Source organism: Nothobranchius furzeri, chromosome 6 (assembly GCF_043380555.1).
Source record: "Nothobranchius furzeri strain GRZ-AD chromosome 6, NfurGRZ-RIMD1, whole genome shotgun sequence".
Taxonomy (NCBI): Eukaryota; Metazoa; Chordata; class Actinopteri; order Cyprinodontiformes; family Nothobranchiidae; genus Nothobranchius; species Nothobranchius furzeri.
The window spans coordinates 66,704,678-66,732,378 of NC_091746.1; the positions used below are offsets into that span (position 1 = coordinate 66,704,678).

Sequence of the window (27,701 nt, forward strand, 5' to 3'; positions counted from 1 at the left end):
TTAGCAGCAGCAGTTATTAAATGTTGTGAGGGACTTGGCCAAATCAGCCGTTTAAGCACATTTTAGGTGCATGTTGTTATGCATTACAAATAATTAAATACTGTAGTTTTTACTCTGACCAGCAGAGAAAAAAAAACACTAGCTGGGTTAAAAAAACAAGTTACTACCACTTCAACCCATCATGGAATACATTCAGGCTGCAACTTCAACAGACACATAAAAAAATCATCTAACAAGCAACATTCTCAACTTTCACAGTTTCTTAAAACTAGAAGAAGGAAAAGTCCAGGGAGAGCACTCAGGGAAAAAGAGGTTTGTGCGAATTTCTACGAGTCCCCCGTGTGGCAACACACACTTCTTAAAATGTTAACTGAAGCTCCTGTCCCTCCCGCAAACCCTCGTCCCCAAGTGTCGGGGTGGGAGGGGCCACCAACATGCAAGAGATGACAGCATCCCACGGTACCCCACAGTGACAAGCACCCAAAAACATTACACAATCATCCTCAGGATCATGCTTTTAGCACAGAAAGCAGAACAACCACTAACAAAATTCCAGTACATTGAAAGAAAAAAACAAAACAATAATTTTGATTTGATTGACGGCAAAAATCACAAAAGAAAAGCTTACAGAGACAAAGTTTGAGTCATCGTAGAGTTAAAGTCTAATGGTCAGCACAGGTTCCCAACCTGCTTCCTCTTCATTTTTCCTTCAGAAGGCTCGGACATAAAAAAAAAATAAAACAAAAAAAAAAAGCAGCGGAAGCTTTGATATGCTTACTGATACATGGCCATGTCACATTCACGCCACAGAACAAAAAAGATGCACTCCAACGTTACGTCACAGTTAAGATGTTACAGCACCTGACCCAAGTGTGTAAACCCCGTCATGCTACATCACAGACAACTGCTGCAATTCTCTGGCAGAGGAAACAAAGCGTACTGTAAAATATGCATTACATCATCAAAGAAGAACCCTATCGAGTGGCAATGACGGCTGTCAACACACAGTACTAATGTTCAACAGCTTTCCACAATAATATAAGCATGCTACCTATTAGCCGGAAAGGCTGCCTCGCGAACTGTGCTCTCTGGTGACACAGTCCACAGCCTCTGCCCTGCCTTCAGTATTAGAACGCTAAAAGAATCTTTTACAGGAGATCGCTGGTCAAATCGAGGGTTTTCCAGGACTCGACCTGCTATAATGCCCCCATGGCGTTAGCTGCTACTCCTTAACTTTAAGCTAGAATAAATCCTGATGAGAAATCAACGTTACTCCAAGATTTCTTCATTACAGTCCCCATAAACAAATGCATTTCTGCACCGAAAACCTTATTTGGAATCATTTTATCCTAATTCAGCCCCCCAAAAGAAAATGCTTTACATTTGTTTTGTTTTTTTTTACATTATTTTCTTCAGAAGTTCAGAAAAGATAAAATAACGGACAAAAGAAGGTGATCGTTTCCGTTTGTGACTGAGATGTGATGACATGAATGTTCCTCCCAGGATAAAGGTCGGACCGTCGGTCTCATTTCCCCACTAGCTTGTGCGTGAGGAGGTGCTGAGAACTGCAGCTATCACCTCCTCCCTCCCACCCTGTCGGGGAGGGGTTGGCACCCTTTCCCTTCCCTCAGCAGGCAGACCCTTCCCCCCAGTAAAGGGTAACGTGTTCCCTGGGATGGTTCCCTGTAATGTCTCCCACAGTGAATGACCTGTTCATGGGGAATTTAAAAAAAAAAACACTCATTTATAGCCTTTTTAATTACTGGACTAAGTGAGTTTTGTGTCATTTTGATTAATGGCAGCTGATCAGAGAGGAAACTGACCCCGATGATGAGGCACAGAGCTGTGGAAACCGTTACACCCCGTAAAAGGTTGCCAGGCGCTCCTTCAGTGGCATTGGGAATTGATCCGAGAAGCGTCTCCAGTTTTCCTCGCCCACCTGGTTCTTGAACCCGTGAAGGATCTGAAATGAAACACCAGGAAAGGATTGAGCCAAGTTGTAGCCAAGCAAGCACTGATATTTAAAATAGATCCGACACATGATGGGAATATTATTAGAACGTGGAGCGTAGAAGCTGCTATTCCTGCCTAGAATCAATGAAGGAGGCAGGTGGGAGACACGTCATACACCACTGGAAACATCTGACTACATCTTTAATCGTTTGTGCAATGCAATATTTCATTTACCTTGTAAAACATTTCTCTGAGATCATCTTTTGGGTTTACCCAGGAGGCCACAGCATCGCAGAAGAATATAAAGTCCTGTTCCACAGAAGAAACGTGAGGCAACATTTGAACTGAGAAGAGCTGCAGGTGATTGGTGACCACGGCTGGACCTCACCTGCACCACGCCTCCAGGATTTACACTGATCATGGTGCAAATTCCTCTGAAAGCAGAATCTTTCTCCTCATTGTCTCTTATGTTTCGCAGAGAGGTGCACCTGACAACAAGGGATGGCCAAATTCAGCATCAAGCTTAACACAAGCATCCAGCAACTCTCAGGAACATTTAATCACAAATGCACTAATAAAACCGTCTACTGCATCCTGTGTTTTATTATCAATGCTTGGTTTTTTTTCTTAGCTGTAAAGCACGTCTATGTGGGGGGAAAAACTTCACGACCTGCAAGTTCTACAACACATCAAGCATGCACACAAAACAGAATAAAGCAATTCCAACATTTTACATTTAAAGACAGCTACACAGGTTTCTAAGAACTTTACTTTGGTCTATGAGCAGTGTGTTGAGCAACAGCTAACGAATAGCACCTTGAACTTAGCATTACTTTGTATTTTCTGATTTTTGTGACTGGAGAGGACTGGGGGGTCGTTTTTGGACAGGGTCATGCAGCCGGGTGACTATGAGAGGAGAAAGGGATTTAGGAATGCTCTTCGGCATTAAAGGCATCCTTTCTCCATTGTTGATCCAGCAGGCATGTGACAAATCGGATTCCATGCATCTTCTAGGTTGTTAGCAACAATTAACAATGGCAAAAAACAAAATTAAACAAATTAATATATAATAAATGAAGGTGCTACTGAGGCAAAAAACAACCAAATCACAAGTAGGACCTAAAAGAGGGCAGGGTTAGTCACATGGTTGGCAAATGATTACAAACTGATAGGAAAAAAGTAAAAAAAGAGCTCTTTTGAGAGGGAAAGAGAGGGAGGAAAGAGAAGAGCAACAGCGGGAGAAAAGGGAGGAACAGGCGACAGACGAGAAGAAGAGCAGAGAGGAGATGAATTAAATAAAAGATTGAATAATACACACCAGGGTCTTATAAACTGCTGTAGCATGGGTGCCACCTCTTGAGGACAAACGTAACCAAGACGACCAATTGTTATTGCTAAGGTAACGCAATCACGGTTACACACCACCAAACGCCAACGAAGACATGAGCAATGAGGAGGGGGGAGGAGAAAAAATAAAGAAAAAACAAGACTCAGAGACATAAATCAACAGAATCTGTGTATGATAATAAAACAGAAGATTTCACTAGCGTTGACTGTTACTGCCCCTTCGGTCACAGGGAGGAATGTAAAATATGGCACTCTAAAAAAAAAAAGACATACATAACGTTTAAGGGAGAAGACATTGACAGCTCTGACAAGACATTCATAGAAAAGGCAAACAATGGCTTCTGCTTCCAGAAATCCTACAGATCAGTTCATTAGTTTGACTTCAGATGCACGCCAACTAAAGGTGTAGCGCAGGCGTGGGGAACCCTGGTCCTCGAGGGGCCGGTATCCTGCACGTCTTTGCTCCAACACTTCTGATTCAGTGGTCGGTTCACCTGTTCTGCAGCTCATCAGGCTCTGCAGAAGCGTGTTAATCACCTGCTGAATGAAACCAGGTGTGATGGTGCAGGGTTGGAACTAAAATACGCTGAATACTGGCCCTCGATGGACCAGGGTTCCCCACGCCTGGTGTAGCGTGTGCAAGGGACCGGTCTGATTTTAAGATTTCTCCCTTAAACTCACAAATGTTAATTTTCATAAGAAACAAACGTCAGTTTTGTTGGTTAATTTCAAATAAATGACAGATTACTTCAAGCCAACTACATGGAGGGAGACTAACGAGTATCCAGCACAGCAGGTTCTTATGAGGCAGAGAGGAGGGAGGACCTAGGTTTAAGAGACACAGAACTATGCAACATTCTCATTAACAAACAGGCATTTATGAACAATCCAATGACACATGCAGAAAGCAGATGGTATGCTCATTAGAGTAAAGTTCAGTGCAGGATCAGCTGATCGGAGAAACTTGGGAGTGCCGTGGGGCGCTCCAACAACTCACAGCCACGACCGCCTTTCATTGGCGCTTTGAAACTGAAACGTGGCAGAAAAATCCAAAACAGCTTTTTAAAATGTCATCTTCTCTGAGATGTTTTCAATTTTTTTGATTGAAAACATACGACACAGAAAAAGGGTCATTCAGACATTTGAAAACAAAATAAGTTGTTGTGAGATTTCGTTTCACATCATGTATCCTGCATCAAACATCAGCCATTTTTCAACAACATTTAACATCTATAGGCAGATATGCATTCACGTTTAGAGAACAGTTAAAAAAAAGCAACACGTAAACTTGACAGCAAACAAACGAGAACATCTACAGAGTCCCTACTTCATCTATGACTCTGGCAGGTCACACTTCACCCTTGCATGTATGTTTTACTTAAGAGTTTTACTTTATGGTTTTCAGATCAAATGAAGCAAAAGCAGAGTGTAACCACCAGGAAAGCTGAGCGATTTTTCTAAGCTGAGCTAGTTTTAGGCCTTTTCTGAGTCATTCTGGATAGATTCCTGTTAACCTGATCAGACATATGACTTTATGAGGCTAGGAAGTGAAGAAAGTGTGTCAACCACAAGCCAATCTCTTCGTCAGTCCAGATTAGTAATCTCAAAGATTGGGCTCTTACGCGGTTTTGTCCATTTCAAGGGTGTCAGGAATTTAGAAGCAGAGCTTGCCTGTGGTTTCTTTAAAAAAAAAAAAAAAACCTCAGCTCTAGAAGCTTCAGCGCCAAGTCACAAATCAACACCTGGAATATTTGGACACGCTTAAGAGAAACCAGCAAAACCTGTAAGACTCATTCTTTGGGAAGGATTGTTTGAACAGAGATTATAAAAGGGCAGGACAGGCATCCTAGGGTGTGTGTGTGAGTGAGTGAGTGAGTGAGTGAGTGAGTGAGTGAGTGAGTGAGTGAGAGAGTGAGTGAGTGAGTGAGCGAGCACCTCCCTGGCTGGCTGGCTCAGCCCTACCACCGTGTGGTACCTGTGTTTTCCAGTAGAGTCTTTGGAGTATTGGGTCTGTTTATGATCTCCACCAGCTGGTGCAGCACCATGGCAATGTATGGCTGCATTTCAGGGCCTGGGAGGTCAGGTGAAAACAAAAAAATATGCTAAAGATTACAAAGATAAAAAGAAAAATATGATTTTTCTTAAGGGGGAGGCTCACCCATTTGTATAGAAATCTCTCCGATTGCCCATGTTGCATTGTTGCAGACTGATATTAACTCTGGGTTTAAGTTAGTACCTAGTATTGGCATAAAATCAGCTGAAAGAAAGAAGAAAAAAAAACTCAGTGACTGACTGTCAGCTCTCTGCCTAGCAGAGACACCCCGTTACGTACCGATGCAAGGCTTCACGTGCTGGAAACACGCCTTGGTGAGATCTCCGAGCAGAGCAAAAGAGCTCTGGCGCACTTCTGGCATTTTATCCTGAGCAGACGACAGAAAAGGGAACACAGTGAGCGATGTTGGTCCGGTTACGAGTTCCTCTGGGAAGACATGGGCAGCTCATCACCTGCATGCACTGGTACAACAGAGTGAGGATGTTGCTGCGAGCAACCAGCTGCTCAATGGTGCCTCCCAAACCCTCAGCCAGTCCACTCAGAAGATCCAAAGCAACGATCATGAAGTCTTTATCTGGGGCCTCATACTGGTCTGGTTGTGACTGATGAAGCTTAAGCGGTGAAGAACAGAAGGAAAAGAATGGTAGCTTTTAGCTGATGACGTATGAACGAGCTGAGCCTTTTCCACCCTGTGGCAGAAGGTAACCGACAGACCAGTATAAACGGAGTGATGAGTGTGTGACCTTACACACTCACCATAGCCTGAGCGAGGGTCTTCTGGACCAGGTTGACACACCGCTGGTAAACAGGCTCACAGTAGGGCAGGAAGCCACTCTGCAGGGCTGTGGCAACAGAGGACAGACACTAAAGGGGGAAATGATGAGTGACGTTTCAAACCACATCACTGAGATGAAACATGAATCAAAACCACACAGTTTTGTTGTCTGGAGAAGAAAACTCACTTCTAATAAGGGGAAAAGATCTTTGTCTTCATCTTTGAGCTGGTTCCATTTCTGTATCAATGGCGGCATCAACATCAGGATGTACTCCTAATAGGTTTGACAGATATACATCAAGTTCCTGTGCACATTCAACACGTACATCTAAGAATATGTTTCACCTTTCAGGGTAGACGGTCTACTTTTACAACACTTACCACCACCAGGACAACACAGGCAGAATAAGGAAGCAGACTTAAACAGAACAAACAAGAAAAAATCCGAGGCTTGATCAAAACTGCACATGCAGCTGTTCTGCATACCGGTTTATTGAGATGGTGTCCCACTGAGTCTGCCAGAGTTCCTATGGCGTCATACAGAATCAGCAGGTTTTTGTGCTGGTACTTGCTGAACGCGAACACCAGAGTATCCAGGATGAACGCCAGGTAGGGCACCAGCTCTGTGCAAGCCTCTTCTTCCAACGTAGCAAAGGCACTGGAGGAGCAAAACCAAAGACGAAATACGTCAAACACGTCTCAGGTGTTTAGGGATGATTTACTTTCTCACCTGCATGCGGCCTCCTGAACTCGCTTGTTGCTATCTAGAATACGCTTGAGCAGCTCGGTCATTAAAGGCTTCAGGTAAACATCTGGAGGCTGGCTGACAACCCAGTGAGCGTAGCGGCTCAAAGTCCAGCAGGTGATGGATCGCACCAGTGCCTTTTTGTCGGACAGACACTGGACGAGATGCGGGATGAGCTCAGGCAGGTAAGGAATCATGCCTTGCATACAGCCTGGAGAAAAAGGAAAAACGATGTGATCCCTAGCAGGTTTTTCTCCTGCTGGTTTCAGTTTCTGCCTTCGTACCTTCAGCGATGGCCCCCAGCACCAGGATGCCCGACTCTTTCACCACCCACTCAGGATGGAAGAGCAGCTCTTTGAGCAGGGGCAGAATGTGCAGCAACAGGTCATCCCTGAACACGTTGGCCAAAACGTCCAGAGCTGCTGCAGAACACTTTCCTAACATTCCAAAGAGAAACACACACACGCATACACACACGCGCATACACACACGCGCACACACACACGCACGCACGCACACACACACACACACACACGAACATAAAGAGCAAACACAAGACAAATAATCGACACATTCTTTTTATGATCTCAGGAAAAACCACAGGACAGATAATAAATCACGCCTCAGGAGGATGACCATCAAACTCACGCAGGTTCCAATCAGAGATGGTGTCGTCATCATCCAGCTCGTCGTCCTCATCGTCATCTTCATCAATCCCATCTCCCTCGTGCTGCTGGGCGACCGTGCGGGAGCGATGGAAGCGTGGTCTGATGTCTTGCTCGTTGTCTGGAATGGCCTCATCCTCCTCGATGTCCCCCTGACAACCAGTGGACAGGGTTAGACTTTGTGCTGCAGGTGTCTGATTAAAACCTGAGTTATTGGTTGGTGCTTGTCCAAAGAACCAACACGACTCAGATTTATTAGCACGGTCCAGACAACTTAACTCGGCCGCGTGTCATGAAGCAGTTCATCTGGTCCACATATGAGGGGCTATAAACTGACCTTGAGTAAGATAATGTCAATCTCGGAGTACTTCATCCCGTTGACAAGAACAGGAATGAGCCTGGAGAAGAAGCAGGAGATACAATCATGAGGAAAAAAAGGGGGCAAGGGTAGGTTGAAGCTCACAGGCAATCCCTCACATGTGATTTCTAGTTTGAGGTCAATGAGGCACTTTGGTGACCGATGCAACATCTGAGGTCGACACTAAGAATCTGAATCATCCAATATTTTCTCACTGCCAAGGTCCTTATAAATCATCAGCTCTTAAAAGTTCAGTTACACCAACATGTGTGTGTGTGTGCGTGCGTGTGTGTGTCCTTACCGGGAGAGGTGTCCACACAGCACCTCCTTACACACCGGCTGCTCTGCTAGCGTGAGCCAGAACTCACAGGCCTCTAGGGCAACATTCTCATCCTGGTCCTGAGTCCTCTGGAGCATGTACTGCCATAAGGACAAACGAAGACAAAGACAATTCACGTAGCATGCCTTTTACTTATCAGCCTAAAGCAACATCTATGTCACATATCAACTATTTTTTGGGGGGTCAAACCATGTGACATCAGCTGAGGGAGTCCTGTTAGCTTAATCCAGTGAAAAACATGGATTCCTCGGATACAGAGGAAAATGTAAATGTTTATAATTCTACTTATGATGGACCAAAACCATAAAGTTATGAGTTTGCTGCACGCCCCAGAGAGCAGAGACAAACCAGAGGGAGAAACCATCGGCCAAAGCAGAGAGATTGTGGAGAGCAGCGGGGGAGCAGCAGGTGTCTTTTGAGTTAACGATGCTTGCTTAAACTCGTGTGCCAACATCACAATATTGTACAGATTGCCATCGTGTACCAAACAATTAAAATGGTATCAGTCAGTTAACATAATATACCAATGAGTGTCTGTCAGCTGTCTCATACTCATTAATACTCGTTCACGTAACGTAGTTTGGCGCTTAGAGAGAGAGGGAGAGAGACGCCTGTCATCCGGTTCTGGAGCTCATGCGGGCTTCTGTGAGCTGGATCCGACCCAGACACCAGTGAGCAAGTTGAGCTGGTATTTTTAAAAGCTGTGCATCCTCTCCGGGTGGTCCAGGTGGCGGTTCTGATCTGGTTCCGACCCAGACACCAGCTGGCCCGCTGAGCTGCACGTCTCTTCTGGTGGTCGGTTCCGACCTGGTTCCTACGGTGATCTGAGCTCCAGAAATTTGCACAAATGCACTCAGGCTCGGAGATAGAGGTGCTGTTTCTCAGATCTGGAAACCCATGGACTCGATGTCCAGACAGGCTGGAGTTGGTACAGCCTTCACAAACTATAGTTTATCAACATGAACACAATCCAACACTAGTAAACACACACACTGACTGGATAACATGACCTCTCTACCCTAAAACTAGCCACTCTCCACACTGAGCTGAGGCAGCGCCGAGCTTCTTACTCCCCTTGGTTACGTCAGAGGTTCAGATTTAGAAAGCAGTGTATTATAGAAGCTTTGCTGAGAAAGGCCACTTTTTACTCAAAAAACTCTGCCGTTATGTATTTTTAAACTAAATATCCACAATAAGAATTTCAAATAGTATTTTTTGGACAGCATTTTATATGAATTAGAAAAAAACATTTTCCTGCAATTTGCTCTTAGGGAGCATACAAAGTATTCTACAAAACATTTAAATTGAAATAAAGAAATGTGTTAATTTATTATTTGAGTAATCAAACCTCCATCTTAGTGTCTTTAAATGTATATTGTGGCAAATTCCACCTGCTTAAATGCAGTAATGTCTTCTACAGACCTGCAGTGTTGTGAGTTTTCACGAGCCTACAGAATTAATATAAATAACCCAGTTCTGCTCTTGGGCATCAGCAGAGATGCTCATAAACATTTAGATGGGCCTAAACTGTTATGCTGTCGTCTTAAAAAGCAGGAATGTGACCCGTTATTAGGAACCAGGGAGCAGAGACAATAATCCTGACACACTGACTTTAAAACATTTATCTTAAACACGCTCAGACAAAACCTGTTAAAAAAACTTAATTTCTTTCATTTATCTGCCCAAAAGCATGTCTTTTTCAGGAAGCACACAGATAAGAAATGTGTTAATATTACAGATATATTTAAATGCAGCAACGTCGTCGCTCGTAGTAGTGTCAAACAGCAGCTGAGCGTTCCCGCGGCAGGGAAGCGCTGAGCCGAGCTGATGTTGGCTTCCAACCCACACCAGAAATCCACGCAAATAGAGTGGTTAGTGCTTTCTGGTGTGGGTGGGGAGCCAGCTTCACTCAGCTGCTGAGTCTGGTCTGAGCAGAGGACACAGACAGCAGCAGCAGCGCTGTTACGTTTAGCTTATGTGAGACAGGCAGAAATGAGCATTTAGAGCATAGTTTTCGTCTAGTCTCAGCTCGTTAACGAAAACTCCCGTTCGTCTCGTCGTGTTTCAGTCACTAAAGAGCTATTTTTAGCTCGTCAGCGCCTTGTTTTCGTTAAGAAAAAGAGGGTCATCAACGAAACCAATTCGTCATCGTTTTTGTTAACGAAAACAACATTGTAACTGACCAAAACCAAACACATCGTTTGTTGCTTAGTAACTTCTAAACGTGTCTTTTAAAAAGCTCCATCTGTAAACACGTTTCCTAGGAGTGTGCTGTACACCACTGTGATTTTAATGAGAACATCTGCAGTTCTAACAAATATTTGTATCTGCTGGATTTCACATGGAACCGGCTCAAAAGGATCCTTGGCGTCCTCATTTGTCGGCTGTGACATTTTTTTGTTGTTGTTTAGGAGTCAAAGTGAAACTTCATGCACTTCTCTTTAGTTGGGTTTGGCGTCAGACATGCTCACCTCTACGATGTTGTGCATGTGCGGCAGGAGTCGGTCGAGGCGAACCTCCAGTAGCATGACAAGAGCTCTGCAAACGTTCTTCCTCACTTCTGGCTCCTCATCAGTTGCCAGAGCAAACAGGTTCTATCAAAAATGCAAGGGACCGTGTTAAATGATAATAAGGCTAATAAATGAAAACAAATAAAAAATAGAGCAATGCAGTTAAATTTACATTCAACAGAAATATTTAAATTTGATGTTTTCTTGCCTCGATGAAAGGGTCGATGTGAAGCATGAGCGCCTGAGTCCTGCTGATGATGAACTGGTTGACACAAGCGATGGCATGAGACCTGCAACACAGTAACCGCCACTTGAGAATCCCTTCAACTGGTTGAACGCTATGAAAGCAGTCTATGGCACTCTAAAAAAAAGACATACGTAACGTTTAAGGGAGAAGACATTGACAGCTCTGACAAGACATTTATAGAAAAGGCTAACAATAGTCTCCGTGCAGCAGCGCTCCTCCGTGAGAGCGGTGGTGGCACACGTTCCGCTGCCGTTTCTCACCAGTATCAGCTGACGGAGGGCTCTAGTTTCGTTGTGTTGTTCATGTAAACAGACACGTAGGGTCAGGGAGGGGGGCGGGGCATGACGCTTAGCCTGGCAGGTGGCCAAGCAAAGCCTGGCGGCCCGCCAGGCTTATAAAGCGCTGGTGGAGACCCTGTCTCATTAGGGCAAAGGCATGAGACCCTGTTTGTGCCTCTTATCAAAAAAGTTTTATAAATCTTTTCAACAAAAGAATAGCTGTTCAATTTCATTAAATTATTTCATGTCTTTGGTGTGTTCTTGCTGTGCGTTATTTCTAATTCCATGTTGTCGTTCTTTTTTAAAACACAAACGGTTTTGTTACCTGTTATTGACGCTACGTGAACAGGGACGACGGAGTTTACACGCTGGACCGCGCATGGGGCTGCATCGTCGGAGAGGGGAGAGCGGGCAGCAGAGGGCGACAACGTCCTCTGCTGCCCGCAGATAAACGGAGAAGGAAGTGACGCGCCACCATCAGCGTCAGCCTGAAGAAGCCGGCAGCCGTCGAACGTAGCTTCAACAACAGGTAACAAAACCGTTTCTGTGTTTTAAAAAAGAACGACAACATGGAATTATTTCATGTGTTACTGAATTGTTTTCATTTTAGATGAAAGAAAAATCTAATGTTTGCCCCTGAGAGGACCTTAAACTAGTTGATTTTGTTCCTCGGGTTGAAAAGTTTGGACCGCCCTGCTCTAAAGCGTCCTCAGGTGTGAGGGGGGGTGTCCTATGTGCCTCTGTGTGCCTCAGGGATGGCCTGCCAGACTCATCCTCTGTTTATTTCTGCACAGAGAGAGGGTCTGGGAACTCTCCTATTTAAATAACCCCACCCCGTGAGAATTCTAACCGAGCCAATCAGCGCTGAGTAGCGTACGTCACACACCATAACGCCGAGTTTGTCGAACGTGGCGACTGAGTTCGCTGCGGCTCTTTCCTCTGTTCTAAATGACTTGGACACAACAAGTAGAAGCGCTAAAAGCCTTTCTTCTAAAGAAATATGTTTGTGTTGTCGCCAGACTCCATTTTGACTACAGCTAAAAAAAACTACAGCGTTGTGGACGTCACACACACAGCGACGCTCAGCGCCGGAGTTCGCCGCGGCTCTTTCCTCTGTTCTAAATGACTAGAATGTCTTTAAAACCACAAGTAGAAGCGCTAAAAGCATTTCTTAAAAAAATAAATAAATAAATAAAAAATGTTTGCGCCGTCGCCAGGCGCCTTTTTTTTTAAGTACAGCTAAAAAACTACAGTGTCGTGCGGTACAGTCAGGATTTCCAACTTTTTTCTGATTGGTTACTTTTGAGCTGTCTAGTCCCGCCCCTCATCTGCCTGTGAGTTACCAGACTCTTTCTCTGTGCAGAATTAAACAGAGGACGAGTCTGGCAGGCCAGGCTAGGACTGGTGACCTGTCCAGAGTGTCCTCTGTCTCTCAGTGCAACCAGCTCCCTGCGAGCCTACTGAACGCTACAGAAGATGATTTAGAGTCTTCTATCTAACTTAGAGCCTAACATGTTATAATTCACACAAAGAAGTGTGGAATTTGAATTATATATTTAAAAAAAAAGCGAAAACAAACTAGACAATCTGCTGTATTGGTATGAAAGTGAAAACTGTTGAGAAACACTTTATTAGCACCATTGTAGATCTCCTAAAAGACAATAACCATGAAAGGTGTCAATTAAAAATAAATAAAGTGATGATACCTAATTTTGGGACTGCTGTGCTTGAAAAACTGCAAGAATTTGGGGATCATGATGTTAAGAGGACGATCCAGCATGTCACTGTCCAGGATCTCCGCAGAGTCTTCACAGATCTTCTGCAGGGCTCCAAATGCTCCCTGGAGACAAGGAAATTTGAGAAGGGAAAATTCAAATAGGCACAGAATAAATCCAGTTTGTGTGAACACACGGCGAAATGTAATAACTCTGCAAACCAGTTGCAAGTGGAGGAGTTTGGATCTCAAAATACTGTTGAGCAGCAGAAATACGAATAAGGCAGGTGAGACTGCAGGTGTGGCCTTTAGAGACAAAAAGCATTTTGGGATTTCCGGTCACCTTTTTGATTAATCTTAAAGAGAAAATTGCAGGTAAAATTTTTTTTCTAATTCATATAAAATGCTGTCCAAAAAATACTACTTGAAATTCTTATTGTGGATATTTAGTTTTAAAATACACAACGGCAGAGTTTTTTTGAGTAAAAAGTGGCCTTCACCAAAGCTTCTATAAATGCACTGCTTTCTAAATCTGAACCTCTGACGTAACCAAGGGGAGCAAGAAGCTCGGCGCTGCCTCAGCTCAGTGTGGAGAGTGGGTAGTTTTAGGGTAGAGAGGTCATGTTATCCAGTCAGTGTGTGTGTTTACTAGTGTTGGATTGTGTTCATGTTGATAAACTATAGTTTGTGAAGGCTGTACCAACTCCAGCCTGTCTGGACATCGAGTCCATGGGTTTCCAGGTATGAGAAACAGCACCTCTATCTCCGAGCCTGAGTGCATTTGTGCAGCTGAAAAGACGGACTTCTGCCGCCCCTATCGGTCGGTACCGAGACAGGGAGGTCCATGCTGGGTTCCGGAGACCCGTGGAGGGGGTCTAAAAAAATAAATACAGATTTTTGGAGCTCAGATTACCGTCAGAACCAGGTCTGAATCGACCACTAGAAGAGATGCGCAGCTCAGCGGGCCAGTCTAGCTGGTGTCTGGGTCAGAACCAGATCAGAACCGCCATGGACCTCCAGGAAAGGATCATGTGCAGCATTTCAAATACCAGCTTGACTGGCTCACTGGTGTCTGGGTCGGATCCAGCTCACAGAAGCCCGCATGAGCTCCAGAACCGGATGACAGGCGTCTCTCTCTCCCTCTCTCTCTAAGCGCCAAACTACGTTACGTGAACGAGTATTAATGAGTATGAGACAGCTGACAGACACTCATTGGTATATTATGTTAACTGACTGATACCATTTTAATTGTTTGGTACACGATGGCAATCTGTACAATATTGTGATGTTGGCACACGAGTTTAAGCTAGCATCGTTAACTCAAAAGACAACTGCTGCTCCCCCGCTGCTCTCCACAATCTCTCTGCTTTGGCCGATGGTTTCTCCCTCTGGTTTGTCTCTGCTCTCTGGGGCGTGCAGCAAACTCATAACTTTATGGTTTTGGTCCATCATAAGTAGAATTATAAACATTTACAGTTTCCTCTGTATCAGAGGAATCCATGTTTTTTACTGGATTGAGCTAACAGGACTCCCTCAGCTAACGTCACATGGTTTGGCCAAAAAAAAAAAAAACAATCACACACACACACACACACACACACACACACACACACACACACACACACACACACACACACACAGAAACAATCCATTTCTTAATATTAACTGCTTGAAATCTGTTTAGTATACATGCTCACAATGTTCTGCGAAATTCAGTGTCTCTCTCTTTTTCCATTTCCCAGAAAAAATAAATAAAACAGCCTGGAAGTAGATAGAAGAAACAGCACAGACAGTGGTGCTGTGTGAAATGTGTTTCCATGGAAACCGCTCCCACGTCGGCATCCCTTTTAGTCGACAGACACAGAGCAGTCACAAAAAATGTGGAGAATACAAAATAAGACAAAGAAGGTAGAGTGCCAAGGTCATGAACGGCAGAGACGGGAAAATTCTGAATTAATGTCCTTCATTGGAATGTATGTGCCGCACTAACCGGAATAATGGAAAAGCCTTTATGAAATTTTAGCAGGAAGAAAAAAATGAGACCTACAAGTTCTGAGGCTTTGAATTAGAAAGAAAGAAAATCGGATTTTAGATGTGATGGAGCAGAAAAGCACACAACTGATAATACACCACATAATTTATTCCACATTTAGCTGCGAGGACAGCAAATCTGCCAAAATGCTCAAAACTACATGCTGGAATACTGCTCCGTAATCTGTCTTATGTAAAAAACAAACAAACATAAAGGGCAAGTCAAAAGACCGCTCTCAGTGACGTGAAAACAACAGCAGCGTGTTTGTGTGAGGGTGGAGAAGGACAGAGAAATGAGAGTCCTGAACAGCTTTCTGCTCACAACTCAAGGTCATTTGGTGCAGGACTGAAACCCTGCAGGTGACGACAAGCCGGATCAGAAAGATTCTTTCAGACTACTGAACAGCCCTGGAAATGTGTAAAACAAGAATATTAGTCCTGTGCATAAGCACCGAGACAAACATCAGCACATTTACTTGTTTCATACAGGAAGTGACCTGACCTCGAGAACATGACTGTTGCCACGTGCCAGCTGCCATTAATCTAAACAGTCAAACAGCTCAGGCTAAACCTATATAAAGCCATACGCCGACGTTGACATCCAACACACCTGCTGGTCACTTTTTATAGAGCAGCAGAAGAGCAGTAGAGTCCTCCAACATGACTAGAGGCTCTTTCTCCAAACACAAACAGGAACTTGTTGAAGGGCTGAAACTCTGATGCTGCCAGGGAGACTTTTTACACCGCTTCAAAGCCTAGAAACCGTAGACGGGTTTCAAGCAACATGCCCAAAGAAGATAAGAGTCCAAGTGGTGGTGTCAGGATGACTTATTCATGAAAATGACCAATTCGTAAAACCCAACATAATGATTTTGCTGCCAAGAATGGCAAGTACATCAAGAAGCTACAGAAAAATGCTGGAAATGTTTAGATCAAATCTTCACCTGGTCTAGCTTCATTTAGCTTGGTTTCTGTGAACATTCCCAACCAACCACAACTCATTTGTAACTTCTCCACGAACATTTATTTTAGGGAATAAAAATAAACTCTGGCTAATCACTACACAATGTTTTAAATCAAAAGCAAAAGCAGTGTTTAGGTTTAACCTGCATCACTGTCTATCCCCGTCTAAGGGTGGAAAGACAGGCTGATGATCCTCTGATTTAAAGTCAGGCACACCTGCAGGTTTCCAGATAGGACGTCATGGAAATTAGGGAATTCAGGGGTTTCCCAGCGCTTTATAAGCCTGGTGTGCTGCCTGGCTTTGCTTACTCACCGGCCAGGCTAATGTTGGTATTTGAAATATCTTCCAGTTCTTATACCCCACCAGAAGGTGTCCACCAGCAACAAAGAGCAGACATGAAAAAGATTATTGAACTACTCGGGGGGTGGGGGGGGGAGGCTGCATGGGGGCATGCCCCACTGGAAGAAAACTTTGAAAATTATATATTTAAAAGCATCATTTTGAGAAAAGAAGTAGTAACAGGCTGGTTAGAATGTATAATAAAGTATCTTTACATGTTTATAGTAGTATAATGATATATTTGAGTTAACAGTGTTATCTGTCCTTTCTTTAATTCATTTTGAACACCAATTACAGCGTAAAATGGTAAATGGCCTGTATTTGATATAGCGCCTTCTAGAGTCCTGGAACCCCCCAAGGCGCTTTACAACACATTCAGTCATTCACCCATTCACACACACATTCACACACTGGTGGTGATGAGCTACAATGTAGCCACAGCTGCCCTGGGGCGCACTGACAGAGGCGAGGCTGCCGAGCACTGGCGCCACCGGTCCCTCCGACCACCACCAGCAGGCAACGTGGGTTAAGTGTCTTGCCCAAGGACACAACGACAGCGACAGACTGAGCGGGGCTCGAACCTGCAACCTTCCGATTACGGGGCGAGCACTTAACTCCTGTGCCACCGTCGCCCCAACCCACCGATGCATTCATGCTGCTCAGGACCAGAACTGAACCGATGTCACTACAGTTACCAAAAGAACCAATCAGCTGGCAGAGCTCGCTGTTGAACGTGTGAGTGTTCAGAACTTGCAAAACTATGTGACTCAATTTAAGGAACAAAATGGAATAAAGCTGCTGTTATAAATATATATGCAGGGCTTTAGGCCCAGGGGAGAGTTTTATGCCTCAGACCGACCCGCTTTAGATCCAGACCTGTTATTAATAATATCGTGTACCACCAATCAGAATATTCTGATTCTTAGAAATGAAATAAAATCAATATTAAAATTAGAAATGATTAATATGCTTTTTTATTATTATAAAAGATTAGTTTTCTGTGAACACTTTTTAATATTTGATATAGTCCAGTTTAAGCAGACATCTGCTTAATTCTACCAGAGCTGAGCTGTGGGAGAAAACATTCAGGCTCATTTAATCTTACTTTGCATCACCTGTAGTTTTAGAGCATTCACTTAATATTAATTATAAATAACAGCTCGCTACAATCTGGGCATAGAAAGCGTTTCTGCATACCCACTCTTTGCACCACTGGAGATGAGACGTCTGGCTATCAGGAAATACGACCGAGTAAGACTCCAAATCCCGCCAACTTCTAGTTCCTGAAACAGGAGCGGCAGAGCTCTTTCCCCGCACAGATCAACTCACAAGCCAATTATTTATACTAGAGACCTCTGCATGTGTGTTTAAAGAAATTAGTGAACTTGGTCTTTAACTAATTTAAGACATTTTCTTCCCGGCACCAACTTAATCTTGAGAATCAGACATTAAGAAGCTTTCCAGCCTCCAAGCTGCTTTTCAAAAATGCAGCAACTTCGCTAAAGGGTTCTTATATTTGGTTGTTTAGTGTTAAGCCTTTTCACACACACACACATACACACGCACACACACACACACACACACGCGCACACGCACACACACACACACACACACACACACACACACACACACACACACACACACACACACACACACACCAAGATCCTCTGCAGTAAATAGCTGACCTAAATCTAAGTCTGAATCAGCTTTATCAGAGAACGTGGACATGGTGCCACATGGGGGAAACGCAGAGTTTCTGCCTTAAATTACTGTTCCCTAAAAGTTACAAGGACACAATTACCCTCCACACACTCACAGACCAGCTGACAGCTCAGCCCGTTTCTACGCCCACACCGGTAGCTGATCTAGCTTTACCCTCACAGCTATCAGGACAATAAACGAACTAAAACTCCCGCAAAAAAGCAAAAATCTCAATGATCAGTGCAATGAATCCACTAGGACTTGAACAGTGCTCACAGCTGCTGCATCAAGCAATCTGCACATCACTGTTTCCAGGTACATGTTTTTATATCTCATTTTAATTTAGTTTGATCTGCCATGTCAGATATATCACCTGGTTTCACCTAGAGCAACAATAAAGGCTTTCTGATGATTTCTGACATCATGAATAAAGGCAGCAAAACGCAGGGAGACAGAGTGTGGGTGGGGTAGTGTTACACAAACAAACCACTTTACTGGGATTTATGCCGTCACTGTTACATATTGTAGTGTGTGAGATCTGAGAATATTTAGAGCCTTCTGTTGCAAAGCGCTCGAGAACTGACAAGTATTAAACTGTGGAGCGATCAGAAAGATAAAGACACTCCTTTAAGTCCAAAAAACTGGACTAGAGATTACAAAAAAAGACCTTTCTTACAGATGTGCTCATAGCAAAAAGCTATTCTAGGTGATTATGTGAGAAATGCCAGAAAATGGGGTCATATGGTGAGGACAGAAAGAGACTGACGATGAATAATCTGTGGCTGCTTCTCCAGCTGTGAGGCTGCCTTAAGCTCATCTGGCCAGCAGGATTCCATCCAGATGTTGCTTTATGGCCGACCCAGCTCTCTGTCCACAGAAAATTAATAAACCAATAAACAAGCACACTGCACACACGGTCAGATGTTTCCATTTCTGCTTTTGCATTTTCCTTTCCGTCTTACAGAAATAACAAACATCACACTTGTCTCAATGTTATTGAGCAGAAGATGGGCGGGCACAAGAATTGGTGTTTGACATAGAAACAGGGTATCTGCAGGTTTAAGGGAGCCAAATTTAAGACTTTTTAAGGCCACTTTGACCAAATTTAAGCTATTTAAGCAAGGCAGCAGTAGCTCAACAGGTTGAGCGGGTAGTCAAGTAATCGGAAGGTTGCAGGTTTGATCCCGGCTCCAGACAGAGAATTCTGCTGTTGTGTCCTTGGGTAGTGTTGTTGGTGTGTAGGGTTGTGTCCAGGGCAGCTGTGGCTGCATCGTAGCTCATCACCATCAGTGTATGAATGGATCAATGATACACTGTAGTGTAAAGTGCTTTGGAGTCCTTATTCTGACAGGCGCTATCCAAGTGCGGGTCATTTATCATTTTTAAAAATTAAATTTAAGCTATAATTTCCAGCTATTGCCTGGAACCGGTGCTAACCACGCCATGATCATGGGATTAGCCATCCAGTTACCATTAAACTTCCACTTCCCCGTGGCGCAAGCTCCCACTAGCTTAACCAGCTAACGTGCTCATCTAAAAATAGCCCCCTTTCACAACCAACTGAACGTGTACGGTTCCGCTTACGCCAATGTCGTACACAAAAAACGCTGAACACTAACTAGAAATTCACGAAATTTTTATAGAAATGAAAGAATCTTGTTTATTGGGTCTTTGGCAATTTAAGACCTCTGGAAACTGTATTTAAGGATTATTTGTCATTTTTAAGGATTTTTAAGGCCTTAAATTTGGAAAAGCTAATTTAAGACTGTTTAAGACTTTTTAAGGACCCGCAGATACCCTGTAGAAATGCACCGACTAGGCGTCGTGAGCGCAAGCCTGGACGCCTGACGTGTTTGTCCTCACCTCACACGTGTTGTAGTCCTCAGAATCCAGGAGCAGACAGAGTTTAGGCAGAAGCTCGGGCCAGTTCTGCAGCTCTCCTTTGGATGCGATGGTGGTGATGAGGATGCCTGTGAAAAGAGATTTAATAAAAATGAACAGAAAACACAGAATGGTAAAAGCTAGTGAGCCACAAATCTGTAGGAAAAAATAACTTTAAAGTACAGCTGTCTTTTGGCTAATGCCCTTTTTGGTCTTAAGCCCTTCCTGCCAAAAAAACACAGGCAGATGGATCAGCTTCATACGGAGCATCAACATGAAACTGAACCGCAGCTGTGAGGTCGCCACCTTTTGATTTTCAGAAGACAAAATAAAAACCAACATTAAAAAATGTATATCTCCGGCGATGACGGTGGCACAGGAGTTAAGTGCTCACCCTGTAATGGGAAGGTTGCAGGTTCGAGCCCCGCTCAGTCTGTCGCTGTCGTTGTGTCCTTGGGCAAGACAATCAACCCACCTTGCCTGCTGGTGGTGGTCGGAGGGACCGGTGGCGCCTGTGCTCGGCAGCCTCGCCTCTGTCAGTGCGCCCCAGGGCAGCTGTGGCTACATCGTAGCTCATCCCCACGAGTGTGTGAATGTGTGTGTGAATGGGTGAATAACTGATTGTGTTGTAAAGCGCCTTGGGGGGTTCCATGACTCTAGAAGGCGCTATATCAAATACAGGCCATTTACCATCTCTACACAACCATCTAAATACATTCAGATTATTAAAGCTAATTAATTTAATGAGACGATAGCAAGACGTTGGAATTGAGTCACATTTTAGAACCTGCAATGTTGTCAGGCTGCACAAAAAAACCAATGATGCCTCAGTGTTCTCAGATATTTAGATCTTAGTGTTTCTACTAACGTTTAACAGTTTCAAGCTAGATTCCTACTGAGTTTCTTTTTACATTTAAGCTCCTCCTATAATAACTGACTTTTTTTTTGTTATTCTACAACCTAATGAGTCAGAAATAGTGATGTAAATAAACCCAGCTTAGGACGACACAGTAACCAGCTCATTTTTTACACAGTCAGCAAATCCCATTAAACAGCTGCTGCACTTTGATTTTGTCCCACTTTTGAACTGGATCCTGTTCTTTATTCTGGACAGGGGTGTGAAGGACAAGCATGCAGAGCTGTCCAAAACATCATTCAGCTACAGGTTTTTCAAAAGCTCTCTACAATTACTGCTGTTTTGTTCTTTGGGGAGAAAAAAAGTCAGTTAAAACTGAGAAGTTGCTGCTCACTTTGTTGCCGATATAAACAATGAGAAAATGAAAAGAAACATTCAAGCAGGAGCCACTTCCATTTACAGTCTGGTGTAAAATGCTGTTAACGTGTTCTGATGCATTTCAATACGGGCTTAAACATGTTGTGATACTTAAAAAAACCCTGAATAGATTTAATCATCATGTGATCCTTCAAGTCAACCTTGTTCTGGTGTTAGCGTTCTACTACCACCTGTTATAATAACGGCTGTGTAAAACCGATGTCATATTAAGCGTGTGTGCACAAACTAGGGTTGTCACGATACTAAAATTTCAAACTCGATTCGATACTTGAAAAAAAACTCGATACTCGATTTCGATACTATTTAAAAACACCCATTTATCGAACAAGTTTATTCAAAAAATAACATTCCTCAATTTATATTGCAAAAATTAAATGTTAATAATTAAGTGTATTAAGTGCTTAAACCTTTCAAGTATCAGCATTTTTTAAAACGTGCATACAAAAACTGGTGAAAGTTAACACTTTAAATCATGAATTGTCTCACTATATATACACTATTTGCAGAGTGATGTTTTGCTGCTTAAACTCTGTTTAAGGTGCATTTTTGTCATAAGCTGTAATGCCATATGTTTTGTTCTGTACTTTTGAACAACTCTGTTGGTCAATAAAGGGAGAAAACAAATTTCTCCACAGTAGGACAAAGGTACATCTACGGTAATCTTAATAAAAACAGACTGGCGCACGGCAGTGACGTCATTAAAAGTGCCGGTTAGATTAGCCGCAGCTAGTCTGTTTACGCCTAGAAATCCCAGACCCGCTCCAAACGAACAGGGGAGTCACGTTAATGATTCCTAACAAAACCTTTCGACATGAAGATGTTTTGGTGCAGATAATGTCTTATTTCGAGGCTGCACCATGGGTGCCCGTCCGCACCCGTTATATGGATATACGCTGACGGCGATTCGCCGATGGATCTAAATACCCCGGGGAATCCAAGTAGCACCAAAGTTGCCAGCGTGAGTAAACAAACGTACTGCATGCTAGAAATTAAGTCCGGGTTGCAATAAACGGGAGTTTTCCTTTAAGCACATAAGCGTGAATATACAACTACGTGTCGGACTTGGTATGCTAATTAAGTTGGGCTGTGAAGCGCCTCCCAAATTTGCTGTTTATGTTTTTGTTTATTTATTTGGCAGACAAAACTTGGATCGGAGACAACTCGCGTGGGAAATTGCAATGTAGCCATGTGGGGTCTTCTTCTTCTGTTTGTCTGGGAGGCGGAGGCTGCTTTACGGCATCTGGCTGTCGTGCGTGTCGGTGTACTTGAAGAAGGCTGTGTATAATAGTCCATGATATCGATACCACAGGGATGGAATATCTAATTTAGATACCACGTTTAGTATCGATTTATATCTAGGTATCGATTTTTTTGACAACACTAGCACAAACACAACTTACCCACGGTGGCCCGAATGAGGGGGGAGGAGTCTCCGATGTTTTGGAGGCACTCGCTTTTGATGAAATCAGAGACGCCATTGGGGAAGTTCTGATAGTGAGCTTTCACGTTGTTTTTCAGAATCAGACCGCTTAGGGAACGAGTCGGTTCATCTTAAGAGAGATGGGGGAAGAAGCAAAACATGTTTTAGCTGGAACAATCACAACAACAATCACTTCTTTCCAATTAGATCTTACTACGTCTACATTACACATACGCGCACGGTAAATGGCCTTAGGATCCTACCACCCCCCCAAGGCGCTTCACAACTCAGTCATCCATCCACTCACACACTGATGATGATGAGCTAAGATGTAGCCACAGCTGCTCTGGGCCTGGGCGCACTGACGAGGCCTGCCCTACGCTGGCGCCACCGGTCCCCAGGTCAGCTGTGGCTACATCGTAGCTCATCGTCACTGGTGTGTGAGAATGAGTGAATGACTGATTGTGTGGTGAGGCGCCTTGGGGGTTGTAGAATCCTAAGAAGGCGCTATACAAATACAAGCCATTTAGCATTTCTTTTGTTTGATTTGTAAAATCTAACCTAAACTATTCAAACCTATTGCTTTTTAACATCTAACAGTGCCGCAACCTTCTAAAACATCTCCACACTACTTGGGTAGTGTACTTTTGCAGACAGTCGAGATAAAACTTGCATCTATGCCAGGAATTAGGTCTAAAATTAGAGTGACCCACATTCAGAACACCACATCATCTCCAGCAAAGACGCCATCGGGTCACTCAAGTCATGGCCACACAGAGCTGTCACTGATCAGCAGCACAAAGAAAACACATGCCTAAAACACAACACACTAAAGCAGGCAAACGGCTGCTTACCTTCTGATTTTAATTTGGTCAAAACAAATATCAAATAGTTGTTAAAGTCTGGATACTGGTTCAGCTGCTCCAGTCTCTGGAGAAAAATGGATGAGGAACACAATGGTACACACACACTGGATGTTAAATCTCTGGAAAACACGCACCGATCTGTGGAACAGCGAGGATGCTACAGGATGTTCAGCTTTTCTTCCCATCCACATTATGATGAAATGGCAGCCTATGTGTCTGAGTGGTGGTGTAATGTAACAGCATAATGGCACAGGAGTGTGTATGTATGTTTGTGTGTGTGTGTGTGTGTGGGGGGGGGGTCATAAATACGTCGTTTGCAGTGACTGGAGGCTGTTAGTGGCCAGCCAGATGGCGTCTTTAGGGCAGCATCGCCCATGAGCTAATGATGCTGCACATATGAAAGGTTACATAAGCAAGTCATTCAGGATCAGCCACACAATAACAGAGCATGAACCCATGGTAGATCAACACTCGATGACGAGAGAATAAAGCATTTAGAGGAGGCGAAACTGTGATACGAAACCCACACAACCTGGAGGCAGCTTTCATCCCTATTTATGTCTGCATTTCTGAGTCTGGGGTTAGCGCTGCCCATTTAATCTGGCTGGAGGGGTCATCAGAGGAGAATGTCAAAAACCTCTCGAGTTTGAAGACTTGAATGTTGTCAATTTTGTGGCGCCCCTTGGAAATGTGAGAATACCAAAAAACTTGAATGACAGCAGCAAATACACAATTTCATTAATTTCCTTCATTCAACAAAGCTTTAATTTTTATTTGCACTGCAGGAATTATTCCGGTTCTTACAATCATCTGCTTTGTATTCATTTTAGTGTAAACTCCTTGCTCCTTTCTATCTTTACTGATTATGGCTAAGATAAATAAAGCCTCTGAGTAGCAATAACATTTGTTATACCAGTTATGATTAGAAAAGAATTCTAATTCAAGTGCTTACATGTACCTGACCAAAGTGAAACGCCCAGCGTTCACGAGGACTGTCTATTAAATATCATGAGCAAATGCAAAGTGAGTGTTAATGACGTTTGCTTTTCATCTAGCTTACTCAAAAAACACATTGTGTTTGAGATAGTCAACTATAAGAAGCATTTCCTTTGTTAAAATCAAGCTAAACGTATCAAAATGCATTTAGAAATGAGAGAAAAGGGCACCAGTCTGTCTCCAATAAGTGAACATTTGAAACGGTTAGCTAGTGTTAGCAGCTAGCCTGTTGATACTCGGGTATGCTAGTGCAAATAAAACGCATATTACGACGTTCATGAGTGACTCGTGAAAGGATACTTGCTGGACGGATCTTTGTGTGGACGTATCCGGCGACTGAGACTCCCTCAGCAGCTGTAGTATCTGCTGGAGTCCTTGCTCGTCTGGCTTCCACACACACTCCATCTTGCTGCCGAGGATAAAGCAACAATATCAGAGGGGAGGGGACTCGTCTACCGACGGCTCGTAAGGAGAACTTCACATAAATAGAAAAATACATGTTCTGTACGGACGGATGTTTACCTGTTCAGTCTTGACCGACGTACTCGCGTCTTGCTGTCTTTCTGTTGAAATGTGAGCGTCTGTCTGGCTTTTCAGACATGGACCCGTCTTAACGCAGAGACGTCGGTTCTCCCTGCCAGACGAAAGCGCTCCGGGGTCAAACAGCATTGTGACTGGGCGCCCGTCAGCTGACAGCGCAACCGAGAGGTCCTAGTGCTCAGCCGGCTTTCCGCAAACACATGATCTCTTTCCTCTTTGCATTTAGCTTATATTTACAGCCTTAGTTATTTTCAACACGTGTACATCAACGTTTTCAGCTATTATTCAAAAAACGAAGGGATATGAGTAAAGAAGTGTAATGTTTTGAAAACCATCATGTCCTACGGTACCTGAAAGCATCACACCATGCCCAGCAGTTTGTTGGTTTGGTGGGGAAGGGCTGCAGACCTGTGGGTTCGTGACGTCGCTGAGAAAACAGCGCCATCCTGAGGCTCTATGCGCAACTCGACGTCACTTGTGATTTGTTTTTAAAGTGTGTGTTAGGTTTTCATTTATTTCAAAACATTCAGTTCTATAATACATAACTGGACTTATGTTTAATGCTCAAATCTATTCAGTAATTTGACGTGTTAGTGAACATACCAAAGGCCAAGTATTTAAATAAAAAATGACCAGAAATTAACTTAATTTGCAGACACAAACATCCCATCTGTCTGGCCTCCAAAGAAGCACTACACAAGGCCTTGTCACCAGATAAAGGACACGTATTTATTCCTAGCTACCGAGGCAGCAGTAGCTCAACAGGTTGAGCGGGTCGTCCAGTAATTGGAAGGTTTCAGGCTCGATCCCTGCTCCGGATAGAGAATTATTCTGTTGTGTCTTTGGGCAAGACACTTAACCCACCTGCCTGCTGGTCGGAGGGACTTCATCTGCCTCGCCTCCGTCAGTGCACCCCAGGACAGCTGTGGCCACATTGCAGCTCATCACCATCAGTGTGAATGGATGTTGCGCTTTGGAGTCCTCTGACTCTGAGAGGTGCTATACAAGTGCAGGTCATTTATCATTTACCTTATCTTGGCTGGAACAAAAGTCATGCAGAAGATGAGATTTTCTGCATTTTCACTCTGAATAAAGTTCATCTTCCTTGAATCATAAATGACCATTTTAAAATGTGATAATTGCATAAGTGTCATATAATCATCTCTTGTTGAATCCCACAGTGTTTGAATAATGCATGCATTAATCAATGATGTGTTAAAATGAATATTTTTCCTGCAATGATTCATTTCAGATCTTAAACTACACCAGATCAGTGTTTGTTGATTTAATAAATTAATATATCAGTATACTCATACATCATAAGACTAATATTAAGGTTTTAACAATCGCTTCACATAACTGTTATAACATTTGCACTTCACACTAAGAGTTAACCTCTGGATGTCTGAGTGAAGGAGTGACTTTCTGAGGTTTGTTAACGCCCTCTTAAACGTGTCAAATTCTGCTTTATCTAAGTTTATGAACAATAAAGTTAATAAAAGCTAGAACACTTCCTGGTCTAGCAGTCTTCGCCGTTCACTTGATAAGGCCAATCGGGTGAACAAGCATTTTGAGACCATCCTATCTTTTGACCTCAAGGTCAAAGCCTCTCTGCAACACTTGCGAGTGATTTAAGACACAACGGCTCTTTTAAGAGCCATCGTACAGCCTTAGACGCAAAACAGACATTCCAGTTTTCTGCCGTCACCTGAAGATAACCCAGACTAGACAGGTCGTTGCCTCAGTCGACGCAGGTCTGTCTGGCCAACAACACAGAAGGCTGCAGAGAGAAACTTGCAGAAAGCGCTGTGCAGTGGGTGATGTTCAGATGTGCGCTCCCTGGTGAAACGCCGCATACAATGAAATAAATCCAGTTTAATGTTGATTTTACTGTTATAGCTTTGGCGAGAAGCACAGGTGTTGTTGAGATTCCCAGAAGTTGCCTCGGCTATTATGTCATCTGTGGTCTTCCGAGAATCCCATAGCAGGTGTTCCTGATGTCCAGGATTTGGGATGCTGAATGCAGCGCTGCAATCTCGGCAAATATAAATAAAGGAATGAAATACTAGTTGTACACAAATAAATTTTACACAATAATTTATGCCTTGTTTTAATGTATGAATGTAAAAAATAAAACAAACACGGCTAAGGAAACAATGATGTTTGACCTTACCTGTCAACCCACCGATGCGTGGCTTTATGTTGTCCTCCAGAAATGTAACGGCAGGACGACCCTTCATACATTGGCTCCAGCGATTTGTCTGATTCAGACTGCAGCATCACCCAGGACAGGATCATCCAGTTCTCATTCATGATGGCATATGATGACATGGTGCCTGATGAGAGGACCACTTTCCGTGCCACCTTACGGGTGTGGTCAGCTCTGAAGACCTGCCCAAAGGTACCCTGACGGAGCAGATTCAGCGAGTCCTTCTGCTTTCTATACTCCTGAATAGGGCTGCTCAATTAATCGAAATTTAATCACGATTACGATCTGAGTTTTGAACGATTATAAAAAAAAACATAACAAGCCGATTATTTGCTCCTCCCGCTTCCGCTGCCCTGAGTTGCAAATGAAGCGCTCCTCCACAGTGTTGCCAACTTAGCGACTTTGACGCTATTTCTAGCAGCTTTTCAGACCCCCTTCTTGACTTTTTAATCCTAAAAGTACCTAGCGAACATCT

The 27,701-nt window shown here is 43.5% G+C and overlaps 1 protein-coding gene across 3 annotated transcripts; it reads right to left on the reverse strand.

Moving 5' to 3' along the window:
• Positions 1-1,478: 1,478 nt before the first annotated feature.
• tnpo1 (transportin 1) lies at positions 1,479-25,135 on the reverse strand. Of its 3 annotated transcripts, XM_015967115.3 has the most exons (25): positions 25,000-25,135; positions 24,778-24,886; positions 23,470-23,545; positions 22,596-22,745; positions 19,884-19,990; positions 12,978-13,111; positions 10,955-11,036; positions 10,708-10,830; positions 8,198-8,316; positions 7,876-7,936; positions 7,522-7,690; positions 7,158-7,310; positions 6,859-7,084; positions 6,615-6,786; positions 6,316-6,402; positions 6,110-6,217; positions 5,806-5,964; positions 5,633-5,720; positions 5,459-5,557; positions 5,276-5,371; positions 3,272-3,347; positions 2,342-2,441; positions 2,188-2,262; positions 1,824-1,963; positions 1,479-1,709 (listed from the first exon to the last, which is right to left on the reverse strand). In XM_015967115.3, exons 2-24 carry the CDS (start codon positions 24,880-24,882, stop codon positions 1,856-1,858), a joined length of 2,673 nt encoding a protein of 890 aa, XP_015822601.3. In that variant the 5' UTR covers positions 24,883-24,886; positions 25,000-25,135; the 3' UTR covers positions 1,479-1,709; positions 1,824-1,855. The 3 variants fall into 3 exon arrangements, 2 of the variants coding, with proteins under 2 accessions (XP_015822601.3, XP_070408562.1); XR_008564039.2 differs by lacking the exons at positions 1,479-1,709; positions 3,272-3,347 and having other exon boundaries at positions 1,893-1,963; XM_070552461.1 differs by lacking the exons at positions 22,596-22,745; positions 23,470-23,545; positions 24,778-24,886; positions 25,000-25,135 and adding an exon at positions 18,787-18,887 and having other exon boundaries at positions 19,884-19,983.
• Positions 25,136-27,701: the final 2,566 nt, after the last annotated feature.

Coding starts and splice junctions, on each gene's coding strand:
- tnpo1 (XM_015967115.3), bottom strand. CDS start 24,882: ATGGAGTGTGTGTGGAAGCCAGACGAGCAAGGACTCCAGCAGATACTA. Junction 19,991..22,595: donor CCTCATTCGGGCCACCGTGG/GTAAGTTGTGTT, acceptor CTCTTTTCACAG/GCATCCTCATCACCACCATC. Junction 10,831..10,954: donor ACATCGACCCTTTCATCGAG/GCAAGAAAACAT, acceptor CATTTTTGATAG/AACCTGTTTGCTCTGGCAAC.